This window comes from Plectropomus leopardus, chromosome 9, assembly GCF_026936395.1.
Source record: "Plectropomus leopardus strain MGB_pleo_1.0 chromosome 9, ASM2693639v1, whole genome shotgun sequence".
In the NCBI taxonomy this organism is placed as follows: domain Eukaryota; kingdom Metazoa; phylum Chordata; class Actinopteri; order Perciformes; family Serranidae; genus Plectropomus; species Plectropomus leopardus.
Window position 1 is genome coordinate 36430343 of NC_142184.1, and position 24561 is coordinate 36454903.

Sequence of the window (24561 nt, forward strand, 5' to 3'; positions counted from 1 at the left end):
TTTTAGGACATTTCTTGGATTTTAGGATGTCTCTAGAATTTAATGACATTTCTCGGATTTTAGGACATTTGTCAGACTTTAGGACACTTCTATGATTTGGGTCAGCAGGCCATAAATTAAGAATCACTAGTGAATAAAAAGGCACAAAATTGAGCTTGTTTATCAAAAAGCTCTGGATCAAACACAAAACAGCTCAGTATATGCGCCTATAGATGAAATCATATTCCCCATCAGCATCCCGCTGTTTAAAGCAGGCCCTAACTTTAGTTCTTTTTCAGATGGCCTGAAATGTGAAGTTTGTGTAGTTGAGCCTCTAATGCCTCCTCCGGCTTGTAGGCGGCGCTGTGAGCTCGTCAGCGGTCTACTGTGCTTCTGTCAGGGCATCAACTTCCTGTTTGTTTCCTGTAGTTAGCTGCATGAAACTATACTCTATATACTCTGATTCTTCTATAATATAACTATCTAACAACCATCACCAGGCAATATTACTGCATATTCGGACCACGCGGAACATAGAAACCCAGTGTCACATTATGGACTCACGGCATTAGCCAGGTTAGCTTGTTGCTGTCGGTTTCTCCTGCTGTGTGTTTAGCAGCTCAGTAGCATCTTGAATGTTAGCTAATGTGAGCATTCAGGGGGCTAACAGGAGGCTACAGGCTAATGCTTGGTTAGTGTTTTACTGTCAGCATGCTTTAAAGAGAAATATTAGCTCTCTGTTGTTAGCCTACGATGCCGCTCGCTCCTGCTAACCAGGCCCAGTTAATTCGGTCCAGTCAGAAGGATGAATATTACCATAGCTTCCTGAGAAACAGCGCTAACGAAGCTTTCCAGACACTTGCCGGTAAGTTTGTCCACATGAACACTCTGACACATTAACCTTATCGTTTGTCTTCTTTAGCTAGTGTGGCAACTGATAATGTCATTATTTCCTGAAAATGTATTGAAAATTATACTTTGATTGATTGAAAATGTAATAGAACCCGGCAGTGTAATAATGTAAACAATAATGTCATAAATTACTTTGATATTGTCTTTTTTAAACCATAATACCTCATTACATCAGTGGGAATTTATTACACAACGCACAGTGATGCAACTTTACCTCATCTGAAAATACTGTCAATCACCATAAGCACCCTGATAAAAGTGTTGAAGCAGTGGTTCTCAACTTTTGGGGCCAGACTCCCCTTTAAACATTAGAACATCCATAATTCATCTCCTATTAATAGCAGATTTAGTTTATTACATTTCTGCATAATAACAATGTTCCAATTTCCTTCTGTTGTATATTTAAGATTTTACTAAAAGGCTTGAGTTTGCATATCCGAAACATGAAATCAGTGTCAAATATTGGTGTCATGTTGACTTAGTGGATAAAGCAGGTGCCCCATAAATAATAACACTGTCTGTGCCAAAAGTGGCCACGAGTTTGAGTCCAGCTTGCGGCCCTTTGCTGCATGTCATGCAGCCTCTCTCTCCCCCTTTCACACTGTTGATCTGTCCTATCTAAGAAAGACAGAAATGCCAAAAAAATAATCTTTAAAAAAAAGAAAATATTAGTGTCATGTCAACTTACTGAAAAAATTAACATTAATACAAATGTCTCATGCCTGCACACATTTTTGAGAAAAAAAGCATACTTTTCAGTTTTTCAATATATTTTATTACATCATCAGTTTTTAAAAAAGGCTTGCTCAAAGGTATAATTTCATTATCGATAAGAAAAAAATAAGTTATTACAATATGAGTCAGGGCATTTTATTACACTATTGCCCAAGTGATTACAAGACTGGGTTTTATTTAATTTTTGATCAGGTTAAGTTTAAGTTTTATTACATTGTCAGCCATTATTACATTTTCAGAAAATTATTGTAACATAATATCAATCAATCAGACTTTATTTTGTATAGCACTTTTCATACAAACAGACTGTAGTACAAAGTGCGTCACACAGTAAAACCCCTGTTTTATTACATTCATTTTCAGGTTAAGAGCAAATTTATTTTAGTTCTTTTTCAGGTATTATTATGTTTTTAGGAAGTTATTACGTTCTGCTGTTCATGTTGTGTTTTGGTGGACTGTAGTTTGAAAATCTCATCCACTGAAGCTGCTTTGTCTCTGGCTGAATGCAGAGTTGAAGAGTTAAAAGTATTAATTACCAAAACCAATTGCACCATTAAACTGCTATTGATTTTAGGTGGCTAAAATATGTCCCTCACATAAGTAACAAACAGTTACTATCCTTAACCACTGAGGGAGGCTGGTGCGGCGAGCACGTGCAGAACGCAGCATCCATTTAAATCTGACTGAGGTGTTTACATGACGGAATAGCTTGACTTCCAATCCCATTATCCGGGGTGTTAGTCCAATTTTCAGAAGTTCAGTTTAGTCTGATTTCAGTCAGAATAACATGTTTACATGTGTTATAAAAGTCCAGTTTTAGTTAGAACAATAAGATAATGAGCTTTTACTAACATCATATAAACATCACGTAATGGTTCTAACAGGTTCAGCACTTTAAAAAAAAACACAACTATTTGGTGTTAATTTCCCCTAAAATGGTGAACTCCCTCTCTGCTGGTGTAAATGTTAGTGAGTTACTTTAGTGACTAACTTAGAGTTAGCTGTCACTTTAATTCAGTGTTCACCCACCACTGTTATCTTACAGAAGATGAACTAGTTATCAACAAATTAAAACCTCTTATTGTGGATCAAATTAATGAATGATGTGTGTTGAAGTGTGGAGCTGTGTGTCTGTGGTCTGGTCTGTGGAGGAAATCCAGCTCTCATTCTCTATGAACATTAAACTTCCTGCAGGATCCAGAAGATGGCTGGACTGGAGGAAAGAGGTGGAGCTGCTATCGGATCTTGCGTACTATGGCTTAACAACATTTTCAGGTAGTTGCCGACCAAACAGAAACTAAGTACTACAACTAAAAAACTAACTTCACTTTATGTATATCTTAATTGAGTTGCATGAGTAATAATTCATTGTCTCATTTTACTCCACAGGTTACCAAACCCTGGGCGAGGAGTACGTCAACATAGTCCAGGTGGATCCCACTAAACGCCAAATCCCCTCTAGGGCCAGACGAGGCCTCTTTGTCCTCTGCCACGCCTTGTTCCCGTACCTCCTGGATAAGGTGCTGGTGTGCCTGGAGAATGAGCTGGAAGGTGGACAGGAGAGCCGCAGCGGCATCAGGCAGCGGCAGGCGACATCCCCGCTGTGGAGTCTGGAGTCCTGGCTGAGGAGGTGGGTGCAGAGGGCGGTGGGGCTGCTGTCAGAGCCCCAGAGGAAAGCGTGTCTGCCGGCTGTGTTTGTCCTTCATCAAGGTCTGACCCTCCTGCACCGACTCCACGTGGCTCTGTTCTACATCAGCGGCTCTTTCTATCATCTGTCCAGGAGGGCGGCTGGAATCAGCTATGTACGTATATCTCACATAATAGACTAAATTAAAAAATACTTCTTTTTTTTTAAAATGACGAGTACATGAGAAGGCTCAGCCATACAGTGACATATGTAACCATGCCTGCATTCACACTATAGATGTATGTAAAGATGGACAACATGACAGTTTCCCCGAAGTGCAACTTTTCAATCTGGATCGCCCCCTGGTGTCTGACTGCAGTATAGGTCATAAAGCCCACCCCTCCATGTTAGTGAATGGAAAGGCCAAACTAAAAACTCACAGTACAAATACATTTTCCCCAAAAATGGTTTCTGTCAGTGAAATTAGTTCTCATCACCCTCATATATGTTCAAGTGTTTTTAATCATCATTTCAGTTTTAATGAGTTATTCAATTCTATTCAATTTCTGCTGTGACAGCCAGTCCATGCACTCGCATTCAATGGAGCTGCTCACGATTGGTCAGATATCGCTACCACACATATCGCTACTGCAGCTCTGAATGACGCCACCAGCGCAAGATGGCAAAGACTATCTCGGATATTTTAACCTCACTTAAGCATAGCAGGGGGAAGTGAGGGTGTGTCTTTAATCTTTATATACAGTCTATGATTCATACTCAATAAAATATCCACGTACATGTGTTACATATGTGTCCATAACGTATTCAGTACTAATTATGAAGGAAAAGGCAGTTTGATTGAGTAGGACAGGCAAAAGGCAAGATGGTTTAAAAAGTTTTTTTATTGGTTTCACTTTTTCAGTTGCACGAAAAAAGTTAAAAAAAAAAAAAAAAAACTTGCTACACTAACAACTGAAAATTTGCTTTCCAACAATATGTTTTGCATGTGATATAACTAAAAACAGTATTGTGGAAGAAAAATAACGAAAGAAAATGCACATACATGGTTTAGTATAGTAGGTATTGTGAACAAAATGTTGAATGGAATAGTCAGAAGGTCTCCGCTTTGTGGTTGAAAGCGAAGAGGCAGAGTTTGAGTATGAGTGAGCATGTGTTTTTGGGACAGCTACAGAGCGGTTCTGTAGTTTTTCACATGTAAAGCTGGAGACAGTTATTGCCATACCATGAGCTGAAGTGTATGTTATGTATGTGTGGTGTATGTGTTATTTAGAGGCAGAGAAAGAGTGGTTGTCGTTATTGAGCAGTGTGAGGACGGCCGTGTGTCATGTGCATGTTTGCTGTAGAGGGTGGTGGTGGATGGACTTTGACAGTCAGTTGTTCAGAGGGTGTAGAGTAAAGGACAGAGTCACGCCCCTGTGGAGCGCCGGTATGGAGGATAATGGTCTGTCACAGTGAGTTTGTCAGCCCTTACGGCTTGTGTGGTGTTGGAGATGAAGCTATGGATGTTGTGGGTGAGTGGTGATTGATTAATGAAAACAAGCCTGGCATAGTTTGTGGTGTTGTAACAGACAGCGCAGCAGAGAGCCACTGCATCATCTCAACTCTTCTCTGCCACTGTGCAGACTGGAGAAGAGCCAACTAAGCGTGTCTTGTTTGTTGTTGCTCAGCTTTAGGAACATGTTTCCTCACCACTGTTTGAGGCTAGTTAATTAGTTTAGCATTTGCTTAGCTGGCTGGCTGCCAGTTTTGGATACACAGTAATGAATAACTGTCCTGAACTCAGTTTGCTGCCCATAATTTCATGCTTTATTGCAAGAGGCCTCTGTTTTTTGTGCAAAGTCAAAAAGCACTTTGTGCAAAAAAGGTATTAGGTATTCCTCGCTAAAAGTTACACAGTCTGATATTTTGTCTGTTACATTTCCATAGTTTACACAGCACACAGGCTTTTCAGTTATTGTCTGTGAGTGTCTGCAGAGCCTGCTAGTGCTTATTGTAAAAATCCTCAGTGCTGTAACAGAAATGATCCTTGATCCATGTTTCAAATTAGCTGTTTTAGATACTTGTATTCTGGGACTGGGCCTGGAAAGTTCCTGAAAAGTCTTTAAATTTGATGATATAGAAGATTTTGGAACCTTGTTTATATCAGTGAGGCTAGGTAAAATAACGCCTCTCAGTAAAACATCATTCACTCCACTACAAACTGCCCACAGTGATCAGAGTTGAATCAACACCTCTCTAAAACAGGTTCAACGAAAACTAGGGATGCACAATATTGCTTTTTTGCCAATATCCAATATGCTGATATTTTCCAATTCATTTTGGCTGATTGCCAATGTGGATAACAGTACATGCACACGTTTCTCCCCCTCATTACAGAGAACATCAAGTCTCTCCTGTAGTGGAATTAACATAATACACCTGCTGTTATCATGATGGCCCACTGATGGCAGATGGAGACAGAAAATACAATTTTAGAAATTTGCAAACTCTCTGGGCAAAACAAGAATGCTACTTTAACTTAGGTTACGTGCCATATTTATTCTTATGTAGCAAACTGAAAACAAAACTGTGTAATTTCTCTGACTTTAACAGGCTTGGATGATGCTCTCTCTGAGACAATCCTAACAATAGCCAAGACCAGAGACATTATGACCTATTTTAACTAATTAAAGTGTCATCTGATCAGTCTGTCATGTTGGCAAAAATGTTCATGTCAGACTGATGCCGATATTCATTTTAAAGCCGTGATGATGTGCTGATATAATCATTTATCCTTTACACCAACACAAAGGGAACATTGTAACCTTTCGTGAGGTGTGTTCAGTATATCATCTGGGGAGACGTTGAAGACTGTTTTTTTACCTCAAAACCTGAAAATCATTTTTCTTTCAAATATATATATACATGTATATATATATATATATATATAAATATATATATATATATATATATATATATATATATATTAAAATATGTGGGCTGCTGTGAGGATCCAAGGTCAGATGGATTTCATATGCTGTAAAGCCCTCTGAGGCAAATTGTGATTTGTGATATTGGGCTTTATAGATAAAATTGAATTGAAAGTGAATATTCCAAATGATTTTCCAGAATTTGTATTTGTAGATCCTTCTGTAATGTGTGTGTGTGTGTGTGTGTGTGTGTGTGTGTGTGTGTGTGTGTGTGTGTGTGTGTGTGTGTGTGTGTGTGTGTGTGTGTGTGTGTGTGTGTGTGTGTGTGTGTGTAGCTGCGTGTGACGGGGCCCAGCAGCGGTGACGAGGCCATCAGGAGCAGCTACAGGCTGCTGGGGGTGGTGTCCCTTCTCCAGCTCCTCGTCACTGTGTGTCTGCAGCTCAACACCCTGAGACAGAAGCAGCGAGCACGACAGGAGTGGAAGCTCTACAGGAACCTCAGGTACAGCACCTCCACATGGACATGTCGATGCTGTCCACGTCCCCCTGAAACACACTCTGTCTCTGAAGCTTTTGGCTGCTGCCAGCTTCACTGTGTGTGTATCCAGTTTAACCAAGTGATGAGGCAGCTGGTTATGGAGGCTTTGGAAGTGTAAAGACCAGGGATACTCAGATTGCTTTGCTTAGGGGCCACTTTTCAGGGGCCAGTTGCAGCAGCCCCATACATGTTTCTAGGAGTTTAGGACGTTTTAGGATGAAAATAGTTGGGGGACCACTCAGCACCCTATCAGGGCCAGATTTGGTTTGCAGGCCGCAAGTCGAGTATAACTTGTACAGGCTTTATCAACGGGTACTTAATTAATTATCTGGATTGTTTTGAATTTGGATTTGATTTATTTATATTAATATGAAATGAAAACACTAACGAGATTCCTCTGCTGCGTGGCATTGCATCTGGCACAATGAGGCATTAAACTGAATAATTTCAAAGATATCATATTTCTTTTTTATGTAATCCGTTCTATGTAGTTTTTACCTGTTGAACAGCCATGGAGCCACATGTAGAGTAAATAAGTAGACCAGCCACGTAAAAATAGAGAAGAATGGTTTCCAGGGTCAGTGTAGCAGCTTCAGTTGATCAGAGTGGATACACTCTGCTGCTGACATGTTGTGACTAAGGTTTTCATGTTGCCTCCATGTCCCATGTGTTGTATTTCATTTGTTATTTTGTATTTCATCTGTTATTTACGACATCTATTGCACGTCTGTCCGTCCTGGAAGAGGGATCCCTCATCATCCTCTGCCACTCTTCCTGAGGTTTTTTCCTTTTTTCCCCCGTTACAGGGGTTCTTTTTCAGGAGTTTTTCCTTGGGTGATGTGAGGGTCTAAGGGCAGAGGGATGTCATACACTGTAAATTTGTGATTTGTGATAATGGGCTCTATAAATAAAACTGACTTGAAATTGACTTGATGTGTTTTAGCCGTTTGACACCATCTCTATATGGTCTCAGTGTCAGAGCAGAATTTTAGATTAAACCACCTGAGTTTGTCAGTTTTTCAAAGATTGCCCTAGCTGTGGTTGTTAGAATTCATCCTCATGGAATCTAGGATATCCACAGAAAATTTCAGTGTAATCCTGCGAGTAGCTGTTAAGATGTCTGGATGTGCAGCACAGACCTGGCAGCAATAATTAAAATGATGTTCAGTAATTAGCAGGTGAGCTGTGATTGTGGATCCTGATTTAAGATTTCCATGCATCACTGTCTCAAAGATGAAGCCACTGCAAGAACTGCTGGCCTGTCAGCAGTATAAAGCTTTGTGTCAAAGAGTGAAATCCATGACTGCAGCTCTGTGTACTGTGTGTATGTGTCCAGTCCTCAGCACACACACAGCTCAGGCCCCAGAGCTGCCAGCTGCATCCTGTGTCTGGAGGAGAGGAGACACTCCACGTCCACTCCCTGTGGACACCTCTTCTGCTGGGAGTGCATCACCGAGTGGTGCAACACCAAGGTCAGCTTTATGTCATGATGATGATACAGTTCATGATACTTTCATCAGTTTCCACACTCGTACTCTGTCTCTAACTGTACCACATCATTAACTGTTGGCAATTAAAAGACAACAGTGTTATTTAGAGGCATTGCTTGTTTAGGACTTTATTTCTACATATTAAGTATTACACCTCATTTTAATGCAAGAATAAACATTTCCACCTCAGCAGACCTCCATGGGGCCTCATCAGGTCAAAGCAAGGGGGTGACTGATGATCGGCCCTGGCCGATTATCAGGGCCAATATTTGGCATCTTGCCGATAATCTCTATCTGTGTGTTACTTGAATGATTACCGACATTAATTAATTGAAAAGTGCAAAGAAAGTGTCAGCATGGGAGGAACTTTTACTTTGTAAAACCTCAGGGAGCTATTTTTGTTTATTCATTTTTAATTTAAATTTTTTCAGGGAACTTGCGGTATTTGATGTTGAAAGTGTCAGTTTTGATTAAACAGATGCTAAAGACATTTAAACAAAGTTTTAGATTGGAGTTTGTTATATTTCAAATTCTAAATATTGACATAAAGATTTTCATTTTTATTGTAAATGCATATCAGTTCCAAATATCAGTTATTGTCTCATAGACTACTAATAATTGGTATCTGTATCGGCCATTAAAAACCAATATCGGCAGCGCCTGCCCTTAACTTAGGCTGAAATATGCCTGTGTGTGTGTGTGTGTGTGTGTGTGTGTGACATTTTTGTATGTGCGTATGTTTTTGAAATCCCACAGGCAGAGTGTCCTCTGTGTCGGGAGAAGTTCCAGCCTCACAGACTGGTGTACCTGAGGAACTACAGCTAGAGCTACACAGCCTGATGCTACACGTGCACACATACACACACACACACACACACACACACACACACACACACACACACACACACACAGTGTTGGTGGACTGTAATACTGTAATGCTCTTTGGGCGTGTGCTGGCGGGCCGCTTCACAGTAACATGTGGAGACATAACCAATGTTCTCCAGAAGTCACACAGAACTTTATTTAACATACTGGAACTTCTTCAGGAATAAACTTGTAGAAGCTTTCAAATAAGTTGCTGCTTTTGTTGTTGAACAAAAGTTATTAGAGAATAACATTTTGGATTGTATCAGTCATATGTTGTACATATTACTTAATTTTATTAAAATTTTAACAGATGCTAATCAAAAAAGGAATGTGTGTAAATATGTCTTTTTGTTTATCAGTTAACCTTTTGAAACCTGAAAAATTGGTTTGCTTTATTTTAAAAACATGGGGAGAAGGCAACAAGCAACTTAACACATGGCCCAAAAAATAGCAAGAAATTAGTAAAAAAAGTTACTTGGAAACCTTAAAAAAAAGCAAGAATTAAAAAAAAAAAAAAGCTAATGACTCCAAAAAATATATGTTTTTTTCTGTAAAATTTTAAATATATAATTGTATTAATTATCTATAAAGTATTCTGGATATTTTTCTGCAATTTTTGATCATTTTCAAATATTCTCTCCCTCTTTTTTAAAACTATTTTTTTTATGAATTTCTTGGTATCTGTGGGATATTCAGTCTTTCCCCATGTGCCCCACTTGAGCCCAAACTGTTAAGGTTTCAAAGGGTTAAATAGCTTGTAAGAGACATCTCAATGCAGCACAAGAAAATTGATGCCGAACTAGGTTTTTAAGGGTTGAATATGAAAATGAATATGATTCCAGCTGTAAATTTTTGACTTATACTCATGAAAAGTGGGAGCCAGAATAGACAGTGGTTTGCTGCAGAAAGACATTCACACCATCAGTCTGCTTCAGCTGACTGATGGTGTGAATGTCTTTGCTGCTGATATCTTTGCTGTGTGTGTCCAGCCCGCTCTGCAGAAACCAAGCAGCTGCTCTTCAAAGGAGCAACACCAGCAAAACTCAAAATATTCATGATTATCTGGAGCTTTGTGGAGGCCCACAGCAGCTGGCAGCACTCACAAGTCTTTACATCCAAACATGGAGTCCCAACCCTCTCTGGTGACATCCTCTCTGTCCCGTTGACAAGCAGCCACTTCACTTCCACTGCTGTTATTTGGATAATCAGGTTTTCCCTCCGTGGAGAGTTGGGCTGACGGAGGAGGCAGATGCTTCCAGGCAAGCTCCGATCCCCGAGCTCAATCCTGTCTATTAGAAACACTGTGATGATGGATGCGTGCTGCTCTTCCTCCTCTCTCTCCTCATCATTAACACACAACCAGTTGGCTAATTTTGCCTGAAAACAGTATTAATGTGAAAATATGATACTTTCTGTTCTGTTTTTAACTGTGAAGCTGTGGATGCTGTTAGCTGTAGAAAGCGCTCCACCCAGTGGGCAAGAAGAGAATGCAGACTGAAAACACTCAAACTATGGAAGCTTTTTGGTTTGTTTTGCTGCAAAGACTAAATATAACTATATAACTAATAGTAGTGAGTGCATCCAGATCACCATAATTATTAGTGAAAAGAAAAGACACACGATTTTAAACGACATGTTATTCAAGCTTACTTTCCTAAGACTGTCTGGGACTGTATCAGAGAGAAACAGACATTTATATTTGGTGGGCTGCCACAACTAAATCATCTGCCACAAAATAGATTAATTGAACTGGAAAGGTTATTAGGAGCACTATTGAAATATATATATGCACAGTTGCATATAGCACACTTGAGGCAGAGACAGCGCAGCAGGATGTCAGGCACGATGGAGTGTCACTTAATTGCCTATTTTGCTGCATCTAAAAGTTTACTATCACAAATTGCTGCTCCTCTCATTCATGTGATCTGGTCAGCTGTGAACGGATCATCTTTCCACCCTGTGAGTGACAGACTGTATAAGTGCTGTAAATAAGTCATGGAGAGCTCCACCTGTTGCGTCATGTTCAATCACCCACAAAGATGTCTGATTTGAAGAAAGATGAAAGATGATAGAAAGGGGCACACTTGCATTTAACCCCTTGAAACCTGAGCAAATTGGCTTCAAAAACATAGGAAGACAGCAATGAAAAGTGAAAAAAGTAATGGTTCAAAAATTTGCAAGAAAACTGAAAAGAGGTACAAAAGAATTGCCTAAAAATAAGTTTTAAAAGTTGCGTTTTGTTTTCCTTGTTTTTTTAGAGAATTACCTGTTGACATACACCATACACTGTTAATCTGTGAGAAAAACTGACACAGTATCACTACTGACATGTTTCAGCCCAACCATCTCCTAGGAATTACATTTTTATATCACTAAATTGCATTCATTATGACATTAAGGTGAGAACTTAATCACTGCCTGGATTATGTTTCCTCTTACCTGAGAGAAGAGAAAAAAATAAAAACACTGGATCCCAGAAATCAATGGATACTAACAAAATAATAGATACTGTATATTAGCATAATTTAGAGAAAATTGGTTTGTATATTATTTCTTGCATGAGGTCCATTCTCTCAATTAAACAGACGCAGGACAACAAAAGATAAATATGAGCAGTAAAGCATACAGCGAGACACTAAGCTAGATCAACTATTAGAACTATTATTCATTGTGAAGGTCAGACACACCTGCCATCATAACGTCTGGTTTGGAGAAACTGTGTTCTCCATGTTATTCATCTCATAATATTGTAATAATCTGTAAAGTTCGTCTTCTTTTATGGTGAGCTAGTCAGGAAAATTCAAAACAACAGCAGAGGAGGACTCACACAGAAAATAAAGTGTAATCAGACTGATAACTGTATTTCAAAAGTCTATATTACACATGTTGCAGTGCAAAAGTGTATTAAGTGAAAACGTGGAAACGTTTCAGTCCATGTAGGACTTTCCCCAGTGCAGAATGAAGTAGCATACTGGTTCACCACACATATATAGGCTACTCATACAGGAGCACCTACTCAGTCACCAGGAGCTTGATTATACACACAGTCAGTTACCAGGTCACATCACAGCAAACAGTCAAAAACATGGTTTCAAGAATATGCTAGAGTATATATGCATACAACGATGGAATACAAACTGGAAATGGGGCCAACTGTTGCATCACAGAAAGCAAGTTATGTCCAATTCTTTATTTAAACCATTTAGTTGCAGTGTTTACGTCCATGTTTCCCCCACAACAATCAGGTAACATTATGTTAATGCCACAGAAAGCCAAATCTGATACAGAATAATTGCCATCGAAAATAGAAACCGGCATGACGGATGACACTTTTATGTTCATTGATCCTGAATCTAAGTTGTCTTTTTAGTTTCACCTACATATTGGACACAGCATTTGATGCATGCAAGAAAGTAGACAACATTGTTGGAGCTATATGTTATAATTTTTTTAATTCTGTATTATTTTTTGGTAAAAAAAAAAAAAAAAGCTGGTAAAAGTGTTAACCTTTCTGTAATCAGAGCATGCAGCACAATTGTGGCAGGGAGGAAACCCTGTGGCATTGTCCAGATGTCCCTGGTGGGTGGCGATTTTGTGTCTGCTTATACCGGTATGTCCCACACACCTGTATGAGTAGCCTCTATGTGTGGTGAACCAGTGTGAATGCTTCATTCCGCACTGAGGAAAGTCCTACATGGACTGAAACATTTTCACTGTCTGTGCAGCCCTGCAACATGAGTATTACAGACTTGAAATACAAACCTCAGTCTGATTCCTTTTTTTCCAGTCCAACGCTGCTGTTGTTTCGAATAATCTGTAAAGGTAAATTATATTCAGTCTGGATTTTGTGTTCTGATACAACTTTTGCGGGACTCTGACTTAGTACACTGGTCGTTGGTTTGTAGGTCTGTACTGCTTGCCTTGTAATATTTAGTTACATTTTTCTATTTCTGTTTTTACTGTTTATTTAGAATTCTTTTTGTTTCCTTTTCTTTATATGTACTTGTTTCTCAAAAAATCCTCCATTGAAACCCATTCAAACTGACATTTTAGATCCCACAGCCATCAAAGCACAAAAACATGCATCATATTATTTCCTGGTGTCATTCTGGGCTTTTGACTTGGAATTTGTAGGTTTTTTTTTTTTTTTACCATTTTCCAACTGATTTTTTTTTTAACCACATTAGGCATACACCAGGGCATATACCATAGGAAAATACACATTCTTTTCACTAGGTGCACTGTCAATTCAATGTTGCATATCAATATTGCTGCTAATCATTGACATATTCCAGACTGTGATTATGATTTTTAAAAAATCTACTTTGCATATAGTATATTGTAAATCATTATTCTTTTTTTCAACTAAAAACATTGTGGCATCATAACCAAAAACTAGCATTTAAAGGTTTAAAATTCTGAAAATGAATGAATATGGATTTACTTGATTTACTGATTTTGAAAAGCGCATTTTGCACGCAGAGCGATATCAGTGTGAGTTATATTAAAACGGGCCTTGGTGACCACTGTAAAAACTGTGGAATGGTAAATGGGGCAATCAAAAAACGTCAGGATCCATCTCCAGAGCACGGATATCTACAGCCAGCAGAAGCCACACACATCTGTCCTGTCGCTGGTAACATACTGTGCTCCTGAGGAAAGTGTTAAAGCAAAACACTGATGCACACACTGAGCTCACAAAAACACCTGTCTAACACCATGTGGCTACAAACAGAAGTGACTACAAAACTCCATCCAACACTACACAGTGAGTTTGAATCATTTGAACAAGTGCATTTATTTATTAGTGCTCTAATAAAATAGAAATATGTCATTAGTATTTCTTATATATGAAAAGTAAAACATTTAAGAAGTCATTTTTGTTAAACATTCACATTTCAAAGATAAAACAGAAAAAGATTCTTAGTGTCTGACAGTACATCACACTGACCATGTGATTCTGAAGCAATTCACCCGTCACTTTCTCACAGCAGATATGTTTTTACAGTATTTCCATCATGTCTCAATCCCAGCTGACTTAAATACAATCAAATATAGTCATTCTCTAAAATGTAAACTCAGGGAATTTTGATCCCTATAACCAGCAAATCACATTACTCTCATTACACATTACTGAACACACCATAGTTTAATACCATAGTTTATGAGCAAATAAAGAGCTCAGTGGTGGGAGAATACTTGGCTTACGAAAGGTGTCTGAATGCTGCACAAGAAAAGTAATGTCGATCCAGGTTTCAAAGGTTTAACAGTTTAAACCGGTTTAAACACAGTTTGGCTTGTTGGTGTGAAGTGGAGCTCTATCATTGTGGATGGGATGGAGGATGCTTCCATAGTATTTATGTACTCCTGACAGGTTCAACATATTACTTCTGAAAGATTTTCAGTCAATGTAACTTTTAAGATAAATGACAACAGACTCTAGCTTCAGGACATTTAACTGATCACGGTGGTGTGTGTAGTGTGTGTAGTGTTGGTCATCACCATGTGAGGTATATGTGGTGGAATATGGGTGTATAATGGAAATTCTGCCTATGCAGCCCATAATCTGGAGACTCCCATGCTGACAGACTCTATATCATGTAGATACAGTGAGCTGGTTTCCATTACAGATTGGTGCAAAACGTCAGTTATATTTTTGAAATGTCGATAAAACACAATTGTGAGATGTTATACGACTTCTCCTCTGGCAATAACATTCCAGGAAGCATGGTGATGGATGTTCAAACATTAGCAGCTTTATTTCTATTGCACCACACTAGCTGTCATTATTTCCAATCCAAGGCCACGTAGGCGTGTTATGGAGCCATGATGGAAAGGCGCGCCCCTGTACATGGGAGCAGCCACATATGAGAGATTTCTGGGAGGTGATAGTCTACGATTTCACAGAGGAACTGTGGATTCAAAACTTCTGGATGATATGAACTTATCAGGTGTTTGCAAAGCAAAGTCCTGTGCTTGTTATTTTAACTCACAAATTAGACATTTCTGCCACCAACCAACATATTCCAAAAGACCAGAATGCCAAAAACAGGTACTTTGCAAAACATTAAGACCCTGCTTCTTTTTAGGGGATAGATGACCTCAGGTCCTATCAACTGTCACAGTGCAGCACTAGATTTTAAATGCAACATATTTCGTGTAATGTTAGATTTTCTGAACATATTTTTAAACAATACACAAAACAAAGTACATTCAACAGTTTTCAAAAACTTTGTTAATTCTAAAATATTTCCAAGCCCAGAAAACAACATTTCTACTTCTATAACTTTTCCAGAATGTCATGACTGTGGGAACCGGCTAAACTGTAAGTGTCTGCAGCAGCTCTCACAGCACTCTGAAAGAGGTAGATGAAATATAAACCTCAGACATCAATCTACCAGAGTAAAGCCACTGAAACCAAATCACACGTTTACATGTTTTTCCCCAAAACAGCCCTGTGTACATGTAACTGTACTGCATCCACTGTGACAGCTGTGTTAGTTCTTGTTAACTCAAACAAACAGAAGTATTCAAATATGAAGTACTAAAACAAAGCAGTTAATTTTGTTAGAATATTAGAGCTTTTAGTCTCAACTCAAGCCTTTTCGGATCAGTTCTAGAGCTGCCTCTTTCTCTGCCAACAGCTCTCTGAGTCTTCTGACCTGCTCCTGCTTTTCTAGTTCCTCACAGTCCACTGATACTGTGGACAAACTGTCCACTGAGGCAGAAACCTCATCAGGAGTCCTGCAGTAGTGCCTCCTCTTCTCTGTTGGACAACTGATGCTTCCAGATGTTTTGACATCTTTTCTTAAAGTCTTTGCTCTTCCCCCTCTTTTATTTGTCCTCTCTGTCCTCCATGTCCACCTGTCTGGCTCCTGTGTCTTTGTGCTGGACTTGGCTGCAGCATCTTGAGCTCCAGGGATGCAACATGGACACATTGTGCGCTTCCTGGTCCTGCCCAGTCTCCTTGTGTTTGTGTTCAGATCCGGGCAGGTCTGAGTCTGTGGCCGGACAGATGTGTCCTGAGAGTTTGGGATGTCCTTTTCATCTGTGCTGAGGAAGTCTTCATCGATGGGTTCCATGTAGCCAATCACTGGCTCAGTTTCAACAACACAAGATGTCCCCCTGAGAGGACTGTTACCTGAGAGGCACTTTTTCTTCAAAACTGAGAGAGCTTTAGTGTTCACTTTGAAATGTGAGCATTTGAAAGGTCTGTTATCTGTGTGGGGACTCTGGTTTTCAGACAGTTCCTGTTCACTTACTTTCACTCTTTTGTCCATGTCTTGTGGACAGCAAAGGTCCTGTAAAATGTCTTTCTCTTTGAGCCCGCTGGCTGGTTCCTGCTGATCCTGCTCTGAGCTGATGGACTCACTCTGCAGAGGATCAGCAGGAGGACACCAGTCTGAGGCTCCATCGATCCTCTGCAGGCTAACTTCCACATTAGCTGTAATCCCAAATAACTGTCTCAGCAGACTATCAGCCCTTTGACAGGATTCTGGCGAGGATGTCCAACTTGCTGCTGGATACATAGAGCTCTGCAAATAGAAAAAAAATGTAAAAAGTGGAATGCAGCTATTTTTACATCTTCATGCAAGAACGACAAATAGCTCATAGCTCTCATTTCATTTTTGTCACATGCTCTTATTTAACATTTGGTTGGATTCTTTTCATTTTTTATCATATTATTTAACCTTGTTTAGTTCAATTATTAAACTATGATAGGCTAAGTCTTTTTTCTGGAGTTTGTATGTAATTTAACATTATGCACATAAGTTAAGCAGAATATGATTCCCTCAGACCATAGGAAAGGTTGTCACACACAAAGCCGATGGCGGGGAGCGCCCGCAGCCCTCGAAACCACAGTGTGTCCCGCAGACAGACATGACAGATGCCCCAAAGTGTAGCTATTCAATCTGAATTGGAGCTGCTCGCCATTCATCCAAAGTAATAAAGCAACAGAAGCGTCCTCACCTCTACTTTGTAGGTGTCCATCTCTATTGGAGAAAATTTTCCACTGCTGCTGTTGGACGTGCTGGGATCTGCTGGCCTTCTTGACTCTGCGTCAGCTTTCATGTTCTCCGGCTGGTGGCTGGAGACGCTCTGCTGACTGCTGGTGTTTGAGCCCTCATTATCATACATGTTAATCAGTGGTGAATCACAAACATGTGGCAGGTTTCTGACCGTGTGGTATGACATGCTCTGGTCAGGTTCACTTCTAACAGCAGAGATGTCATCGTCAGCTGGAGCATTCCGGCTCTGTTGTTCCGTCACCTCGTCGGAGCATGTTGCGCCCGTCTGGTCCGTTTCCTTTACATGTGTCATTTGTGTTTGTGGTCTCAAATCTGGTGTTGACGCAGACTCAGCTTTGGGTGGAATATAGGACACAAATATTACATTGTCTTCATCTGGAAGAGTGAGTGCTGACACCTGAGCTGATGCTGCCTGTTGAGATGAGTCATCAGAAGCATCATCATCACAAAGATCAATCACCTCATCGGACTCATGAGGAACTCGGAGGCTCTGCTTCATCTGAGGTGCAGCTGACTCGAGTGACTGTTTGGGTGAAGATACGACTGTTTTGTCCAATTCATGACTTTTTCTTGTTGCTGTGGGTGACTCCTCTGCTGCCATTTTGGACCGCAAGCTGCAATTTTTGGCCACAAAAAACACTTTACCATTGTCCGTGATCAAGGCGTCCTCCTTTCCTTGTCCACTTTTGCCCCGACGCCACAGAGGAACTGGTTTTGGAAGGACATCACAGTGCTGGCTGGCATTTCCTCTCTCTGCAACAGCTCGAAGAGCCTCTGACGTAACAGAGGAATGAAGAGGATCTGGAGCTGGAGTGGCTGAGCTGTCCTCCTCCTCCTCTATGACCCACTTTATGGGGCTGTTGGGCCTTTGGGAAGCCTTTGGAATTAATTTTAAATGTGGTTTTGATCCTTTAGAGGGACATGAAGTTATATTTGATGTCTCGCAAAGTGCAGAATCACTTTGTGGAGCAGTGTTTGGACTGACAGTGGTGGTGGGTGACACACAGAGCAGACTGGATAAGCTTGGAGAGGAGCTGGATGACAAGGGAGTAAAAGTTGGCTGATTGATACAGTGAGGTCGTTCAGACGCTGGGACTTGTGAGCTGGAGGGAATCTGAAGGTACGGTCCTCTGGGGAGTGCTGGAAATTTCACTGTGACTGGGAGATGACCTGGGAGTCTTCCTAATGTCCCACTGTTTGTTGCAGGTGTTACAGCCAGGGGAACTACCGCCATTAAATTTACATCCTGTTGCTGAAGTGGATGCTTGTTTAGTGACTGACCACGACTCCAACCTGCTTGATTAGGGAAGGCATTCGTGAGTGAAACCTGCTTATTGACGATCTGCTGCGTGGTGGAAGGATTCAAAGCCGACATCTTTACAGGTGCTGGGACAGTCTTGATGGTCACAGCTTTCTGTGCTGTAGGATTTGTTTTGGGGTGGATCGTCTGAGACTGAACAGGGGCCAAGGCCATTTGTATGGCAAGAGCTTTCTGTGGGGTAGGATTCATTTTGGGTTGGCTTATTTGAGCCCGAACAGGTGCTGGGGCAGTGTTTATGGCCACAGGTTTCTGCGGTGTAGGATTCATTTTGGGTTGAATCATTTGAGAACTGACAAATTGTCTGCTGACCATCTGTACAGGAATCAGCTTCATGATGTTCTTCCCATCGGCTCCAACAGCAGGAATCGCCTGGTAGAACACACCAGTCCCACTGACAGAAAAAAACACACACACACACACACACACACACACACACACACACACACACACACACACACACACACACACGTTACTCCAGGTTAAAGGTAAAAATACATCACATCTGACATGAGTTCAACTGGTAGATGCTTTTGCAGATGCCAACATTTGGTGTGTTAATATCTCAAATGGCTCCCTTCACAAACAGCACCGGCTGAGGTCTTTAAAATGCAGCTGCTGACCACAGTCTAGCCAGCTGGACTTGATCTGATTCTGTATGGACAGAAGACATGTGTTTTGTGACCATATCTGATCTATTTATGTATTTTTAGCTTATTTATTGTATTGTCATTTTATCTTATTTACTTCCTAATTTATTTTGAAAATAATTTATTGTCCTTGTAATTATTTTCTGTAATTAAACTCCTATTTTTTCTGTATTATCTTTTAAAGGTTTTTCAGTTGTTAAATGTCAAAAATAATAAAGACATAACTGTAAAAAATAAATGCTGCTATTGCACAACCCTTAAGAGAATAGTTTAACATTTCAGGAAATGCTCTCATTTGTTTTTTCTTTCTGATATCAGCAGGCCTTTTACACAGCAGACACTTCTGATGTGTCACAGCAGGAAAAGCTCGGGCGTAAGAAATGACAATAAGCTGCAGTTGGTGTGGGTGGAAATCAACAGACACACCAAAATTAGGGCTGTAGCTATTCATTTTTTCCAATAAGTTGTCTAATATTACACCTAACTTATTAATTATTCTTAATTATTGACAAAGATTATTTTTATTACAATTACTTTACCCCAAAAAAATATCAAAAACTAGTCTTATTAATTTTTAAATGATTTCATTTAATCATTTTTCTCTAGAAAACAATGATAACAGCAGTATATATTTTAGTCTAATTTCCACATCACTGCAGTGTTATCATTTTAATAACAATGATAATTGTTATTAAAGACCTTATCATATGTCGATGAGAAAAATACTGGTAGTCAAGCTCAAAAGGATTGCTGTGACACACATTTATTTAATCGCTTTGTATCACAGCAGCCTTTTTCCTCAGTTCGAGAATCAGCAGCTTTTCTGAAGTACTTGAATTAAAACTTCAATGTTTATGATCATGACATGGAACTATTCCATCACTGGAGTAATATGCAGTTTAGATAATCGCTTGCAAATGTGCTTTTGCCTGAGCTTAGGACAAGAAAAACGACTGAAATGATTTACAGATTTTAACAGCAGTCACACACTGGAACAGCACTTTTATTAGCGTTAGTTGAAGGCGTTTTCTAGCTCGCACACAGCCGTTACAGTGCACACAAAATACAAAACAGCCGAATAATAACACAGTGTAATGTTAGCAGCAGAGCTGAAATGTTAAACAGAAACAGGATCCACGTGTTGGTAATCCTAATGTGTCCTGCTGAGTGAGAACAGAAAGTAAACAGGACAGTGCTGTCAGTCTTGACAAAGCACTCTGGGATATTTTCACTTCAGGAGCAGAGCAGCTGATCTCCTGTGAGCAGCCGTGGGCTGCAGCTCACTCTCTGGTGGCATCCACGCTCCAGCCGGGCACAGCTTACTATAATCATGCCACACACAACACACGTTTGGCAAATTGATGTACTATCATAATCAATGAATCGCCCCAGCCGTACCAACAATACAATATGAGTACGCTGTGTAAGTCACAATACAATATTACTGCGATTTTGATATTGCCATAACATACATACATACATACATATATATATATATATATATATATATATATATATATATATTACCTTATATCTACTGAAAATTGTGTCCCCAAAGGAAAACTTTGCTAACATCTATTTTATCTCATAAGATCAGTTCTACCATTTTCTTTCCGCATTATAGAGGGTTTTTTTGGGGGGAGTTTTTCCTTAATCGATGTGAAGGTCTGAGGACAGAGGGATGTCGTATGCCGTAAAGCCCTCTGGGGCTAATTGTGATTTGTGAAAATGGGCTTTATAAATAAAGCTGACTTGACTTGACTGAGCTCTATATCGCTGACAGCTGGACTTCATTGAGTTTCTTGAGGATGTTTCACCTCTCAACCGCAAGGCGTCTTCGGGTTCCTTCCAGTTCCAGAACTGAAGAAACCTCTTGGATGAGAGGTTAAAAGTCTCCAATAGCCTATAGCACTAATAATCACCATGTCCTCAATGACTGAGAATCATCAGTTACCTGATAAGTAGGGCTGGTTATTGTCAAAAGCCTCACAATTTAATTCAATTTCTATTCATTGGGTCACGATTTGATTAGATTTCGATTCGATTCAATATTGATCCAGATGCTTCAATGTTGATTCAGTTATGTGTGTTGATGTCAGAAATTACCAGATATTCATTAGAATAACTTCTGATATGTGTTCAATAAAGCGTGCATTATCTGTATAGATTTAGAACAAACTGACACCAAAACTTATTATACAACATTACATTATTCTTTATCAAATAAAACTTAAAACTAAAATAAATTAAAGTACAGAAGAGTGCACATTTTTGCCTGAGCTGGACTTAACTAAAGTAATAAACATTTATTCAGGATTTGTAAACCTGCATTTGTGTGCGAGCCACAGCAACAGGTTTCAAAACATCTGCGTGGTGTCGGCTAAAATGGTTACGTAGGTTCGTCGTATTGTTGCAGTGTTTTAACACTGTCTCACGAGGTTCACACATGACGTAAACACTATCAACTTCATGTATCCAAACGTCAGCTTTTAATGCTATCGGTGCTGATTTTAACACACCGATACCTCGCACCACTGTCGCCATTTTAATGAATAAACAACAGATATTTGGGGGTCAAGCAGGGCCTCTGAACAACGTCAATCACACTCCGTCAGCACTGCCACCACTGGAGCGGGGCGTCATTTCAACGGAAATAATCGATTTCAGGATTTTATGAATCGATATTGAAATGGCAAAAACATATTGCAATGCACTGATGAATCGATTTTTTTACCCAGCCCTACTAATAAGATAAAGTTTTCAGTATGTTCATCTCACTTCAATCCATTTTATTACAGCAAACAGTATCTAGTGGGTAGAAAAAGCTAGTCTTTTTAATATTACAGTGGGTTACCAAGAGTTTCATTTGAACTTGTAAGTTTAAAAATCTTTAATATATATGTATATATATACACACACACACACACACACACACACACATATATAAAACACTCAATCTCAAAACAGTGTGCTGTGGTTTCTGGATTGAATGACGTTTCCTTGAAACGGGAATTTTTAAGAATTTTTGTAAGATTCTCTGTTGGTGTTATATATTCTTTTTGTTTTTAACAATCATACATTCTTGTAATGCTCTTTTGACAACCCATTGTTGTTTTTTCCTGACAAATTGCCATTGTTCTGTTAGCTCTTTGGTTGTTTTCACTTTGTACTTTTCTAGAGCAGAATGAGGCTGTTTGCAGAAACTGTGAAGCTGTGTGAACAGAGCTGGTGTTCAGAGGCACATTCAATCTCAAATCAGTCTGCAACGTTTTGCTCCTCTAAATGGTGTAAAACTGTCTGCGGCGGGCTTTGAGGTTTTCTCCTGTGAGGTGGGTGTGTCGGAGGTGTACCCAATCAAATTAACAGCAGAGTGTATATAAACCAAATTCTGGTAGATTTGTACTTAGTATACTTTTATTACTCACTTGCTGTGGCAATGTAGATGGAAGTTTTCCCACATCAATGAAACCCCTTGAACTGAATTCAGTTCAACCACACCACATTAAAGGCAGTGCAGCTGCAAGACACAAGTATTCAATGCACCAAATTCTGTGTTGAAATATGTTTTGCAACATCTCGTTGGGTCTGAATGCAGCCTTGGCTTCCATGTATTGATCATGGATGTATTATAAGGAAGTCTGATAGTACTGATACAATCTTACCACGCAAAATATCTCGATATTATTCTGAATCACTTTCTCCCCAGCCAAAATACTTAATTATTATAAAATTGACTTTTTGTGCAGAAAATGCCACTACATCCACACAGTTAATCTGTGAAAAAAACAATAAAAACAAATTAAACAATTAATATATATATATATATATATATATATATATATATATATATATCATGTCCCTCTGCCACCTTCTGAGTGGTTTCTAATGACATTAACTTAATGTACCATGTTACCATAGTTACCTGTGGGACACTGTGAACTCTGGCTTTAGGCTCAAAACACTCGTTAACCCGCTAAGCTCGTTCTGTAGTGATGTTAGAGCCGTCAGGAAAAACAGGCTGCTAAATAACAATAAAGGGGACCGTTCTTGTCCTGCGCCTTCTACAGCGTTTAATTGCTACAATTAACGTTACTCTCCGTGTATTGTAAATGGTATAAATATGTTGGATGTAATAAAGTTTGATATAACTCTACCTGTGACCCGAGTCCATCTCTTTCATGGCAGGATGCATGACTCATGAAAACAAACTTGGCTCGTAACGTTCCCATCCAGCTGGTGAGTGCAACGAAAACAGCAGATTGAGTGCACAGGCTAATTCCTGGAGCATGCTAACGTGAGGAGTGTTAACCGGAAAGCCACGAGGAGATAACGTTACTAGTAACTTATTTATGTCGTTACTTCCGTCCCCAAAGTGTAAGAGGAGCTCTATAAGCTCGTCATACATCCACGAAATTAACCACCGTTACAGCGACATCATTCCTTTTCACTGACAGTTTTCCTCTAGCGCTTCACAGCGCAACTTCCGTTTCTGTCTCGCATCCGCCCGACTTCCTTATAATACATCCATGGTCGCGGGCCGTTACACCTCACTTCCGGTCTTCCCTCTGATGTAAAGTTCGGTGAACAGCGTTAACCACAAACTTAACTTAATATTCATTCTCGATCTGTAATCCTCTAATTTGAACCGGTGTTGTGTCGTAGACTGTTTCCCTGTTGATATGTTTCCTCCCATATCTAAACCTGATCCAAACCCTTACAATTTATTGGTTTGACAATTAATTATCTCAGCCCTTATTTTAACTTGAAACACTTAGCAAATTCTATTTTAAATTATTTATATATATATATACATACACATACATACTGTATACGCATACATATATACTGTGTGTGTGTATACACACACACATATGTGTGTATATATATATATATATATATATATATATATATATATATATATATATATATATATATATATATATATATATATATATATAAAATGTGCTGCATTTTATATAATTTTAGCTGTCATTTTAACACTACAAAACCAAAACTATTTTCCTTTTTTTCTTGATTTTTATGTAGCGTTACATCCTTTATATATATATGTGTGTATGTGTGTGTGTGTGTGTGTGTGTGTGTGTGTGTGCGTTTGTGTGTGTGTGTGTGTGTAATGGAGAAAATTCAGTGTTTCTTTTGACGCCAAAAGTGATTTGTTAAGGAAGTCATTGTCCCATTTTCCTTCTTCCCATTATTTTAAAAGAAATCATGCCAGTTTTCCCGGGTTTCAAAAGGGTTAACTAGACACTTGGTCAACACAACATCAACCCATCCATGTATGTTGTATCACTGAAGTACAACATTAGGAGGACACCACCGGGTGACGAAATAATTTTGTAATTCACAATGAAAATAAACCGATTCACACTGATCATTTTTGTACTTTCAATTTAAAATTAGTGCTTGAGTGTGTTAAAAAAGAAAAAGGGGCCCCTGAAATTAAATGTTTAGTATCCCTGGTGGA

At 39.3% G+C, this 24561-nt stretch overlaps 2 protein-coding genes across 3 annotated transcripts; one reads left to right on the forward strand and one right to left on the reverse strand.

Annotated features, from left to right (window-relative positions):
- Positions 1-369: 369 nt before the first annotated feature.
- On the forward strand, positions 370-9407 carry pex10 (peroxisomal biogenesis factor 10). Of its 2 annotated transcripts, XM_088082665.1 has the most exons (7): positions 370-844; positions 2821-2901; positions 3016-3428; positions 6519-6685; positions 8058-8193; positions 8968-9069; positions 9100-9407. In XM_088082665.1, the coding sequence occupies exons 1-6, from the start codon at positions 733-735 to the stop codon at positions 9034-9036; spliced, it is 978 nt and encodes a 325-aa protein (XP_087938791.1). In that variant the 5' UTR covers positions 370-732; the 3' UTR covers positions 9037-9069; positions 9100-9407. The 2 variants fall into 2 exon arrangements, with proteins under 2 accessions (XP_087938791.1, XP_042347945.2); XM_042492011.2 differs by having other exon boundaries at positions 8968-9407.
- A 4450-nt stretch (positions 9408-13857) lies between these two features.
- lrif1 (ligand dependent nuclear receptor interacting factor 1) lies at positions 13858-23577 on the reverse strand. The gene is made up of 3 exons (XM_042492671.2): positions 23231-23577; positions 17050-18820; positions 13858-16613 (listed from the first exon to the last, which is right to left on the reverse strand). The coding sequence occupies exons 1-3, from the start codon at positions 23266-23268 to the stop codon at positions 15669-15671; spliced, it is 2754 nt and encodes a 917-aa protein (XP_042348605.2). The 5' UTR covers positions 23269-23577; the 3' UTR covers positions 13858-15668.
- Between the last annotated feature and the right edge of the window lie 984 nt (positions 23578-24561).

What these genes read in the sequence shown, in the direction of transcription:
- pex10 (XM_042492011.2), top strand. Translation starts at nt 733, where the DNA reads ATGCCGCTCGCTCCTGCTAACCAGGCCCAGTTAATTCGGTCCAGTCAG. An exon ending in AGCTTTCCAGACACTTGCCG is followed by an intron (nt 845 to 2,820) that starts GTAAGTTTGTCC and finishes AACTTCCTGCAG; the next exon opens with GATCCAGAAGATGGCTGGAC. An exon ending in TGGCTTAACAACATTTTCAG is followed by an intron (nt 2,902 to 3,015) that starts GTAGTTGCCGAC and finishes TTTACTCCACAG; the next exon opens with GTTACCAAACCCTGGGCGAG.
- lrif1 (XM_042492671.2), bottom strand. Translation starts at nt 23,268, where the DNA reads ATGCATCCTGCCATGAAAGAGATGGACTCGGGTCACAG. An exon ending in GAGATGGACTCGGGTCACAG is followed by an intron (nt 18,821 to 23,230) that starts GTAGAGTTATAT and finishes TTTTTCTGTCAG; the next exon opens with TGGGACTGGTGTGTTCTACC. An exon ending in TGGACACCTACAAAGTAGAG is followed by an intron (nt 16,614 to 17,049) that starts GTGAGGACGCTT and finishes TTCTATTTGCAG; the next exon opens with AGCTCTATGTATCCAGCAGC.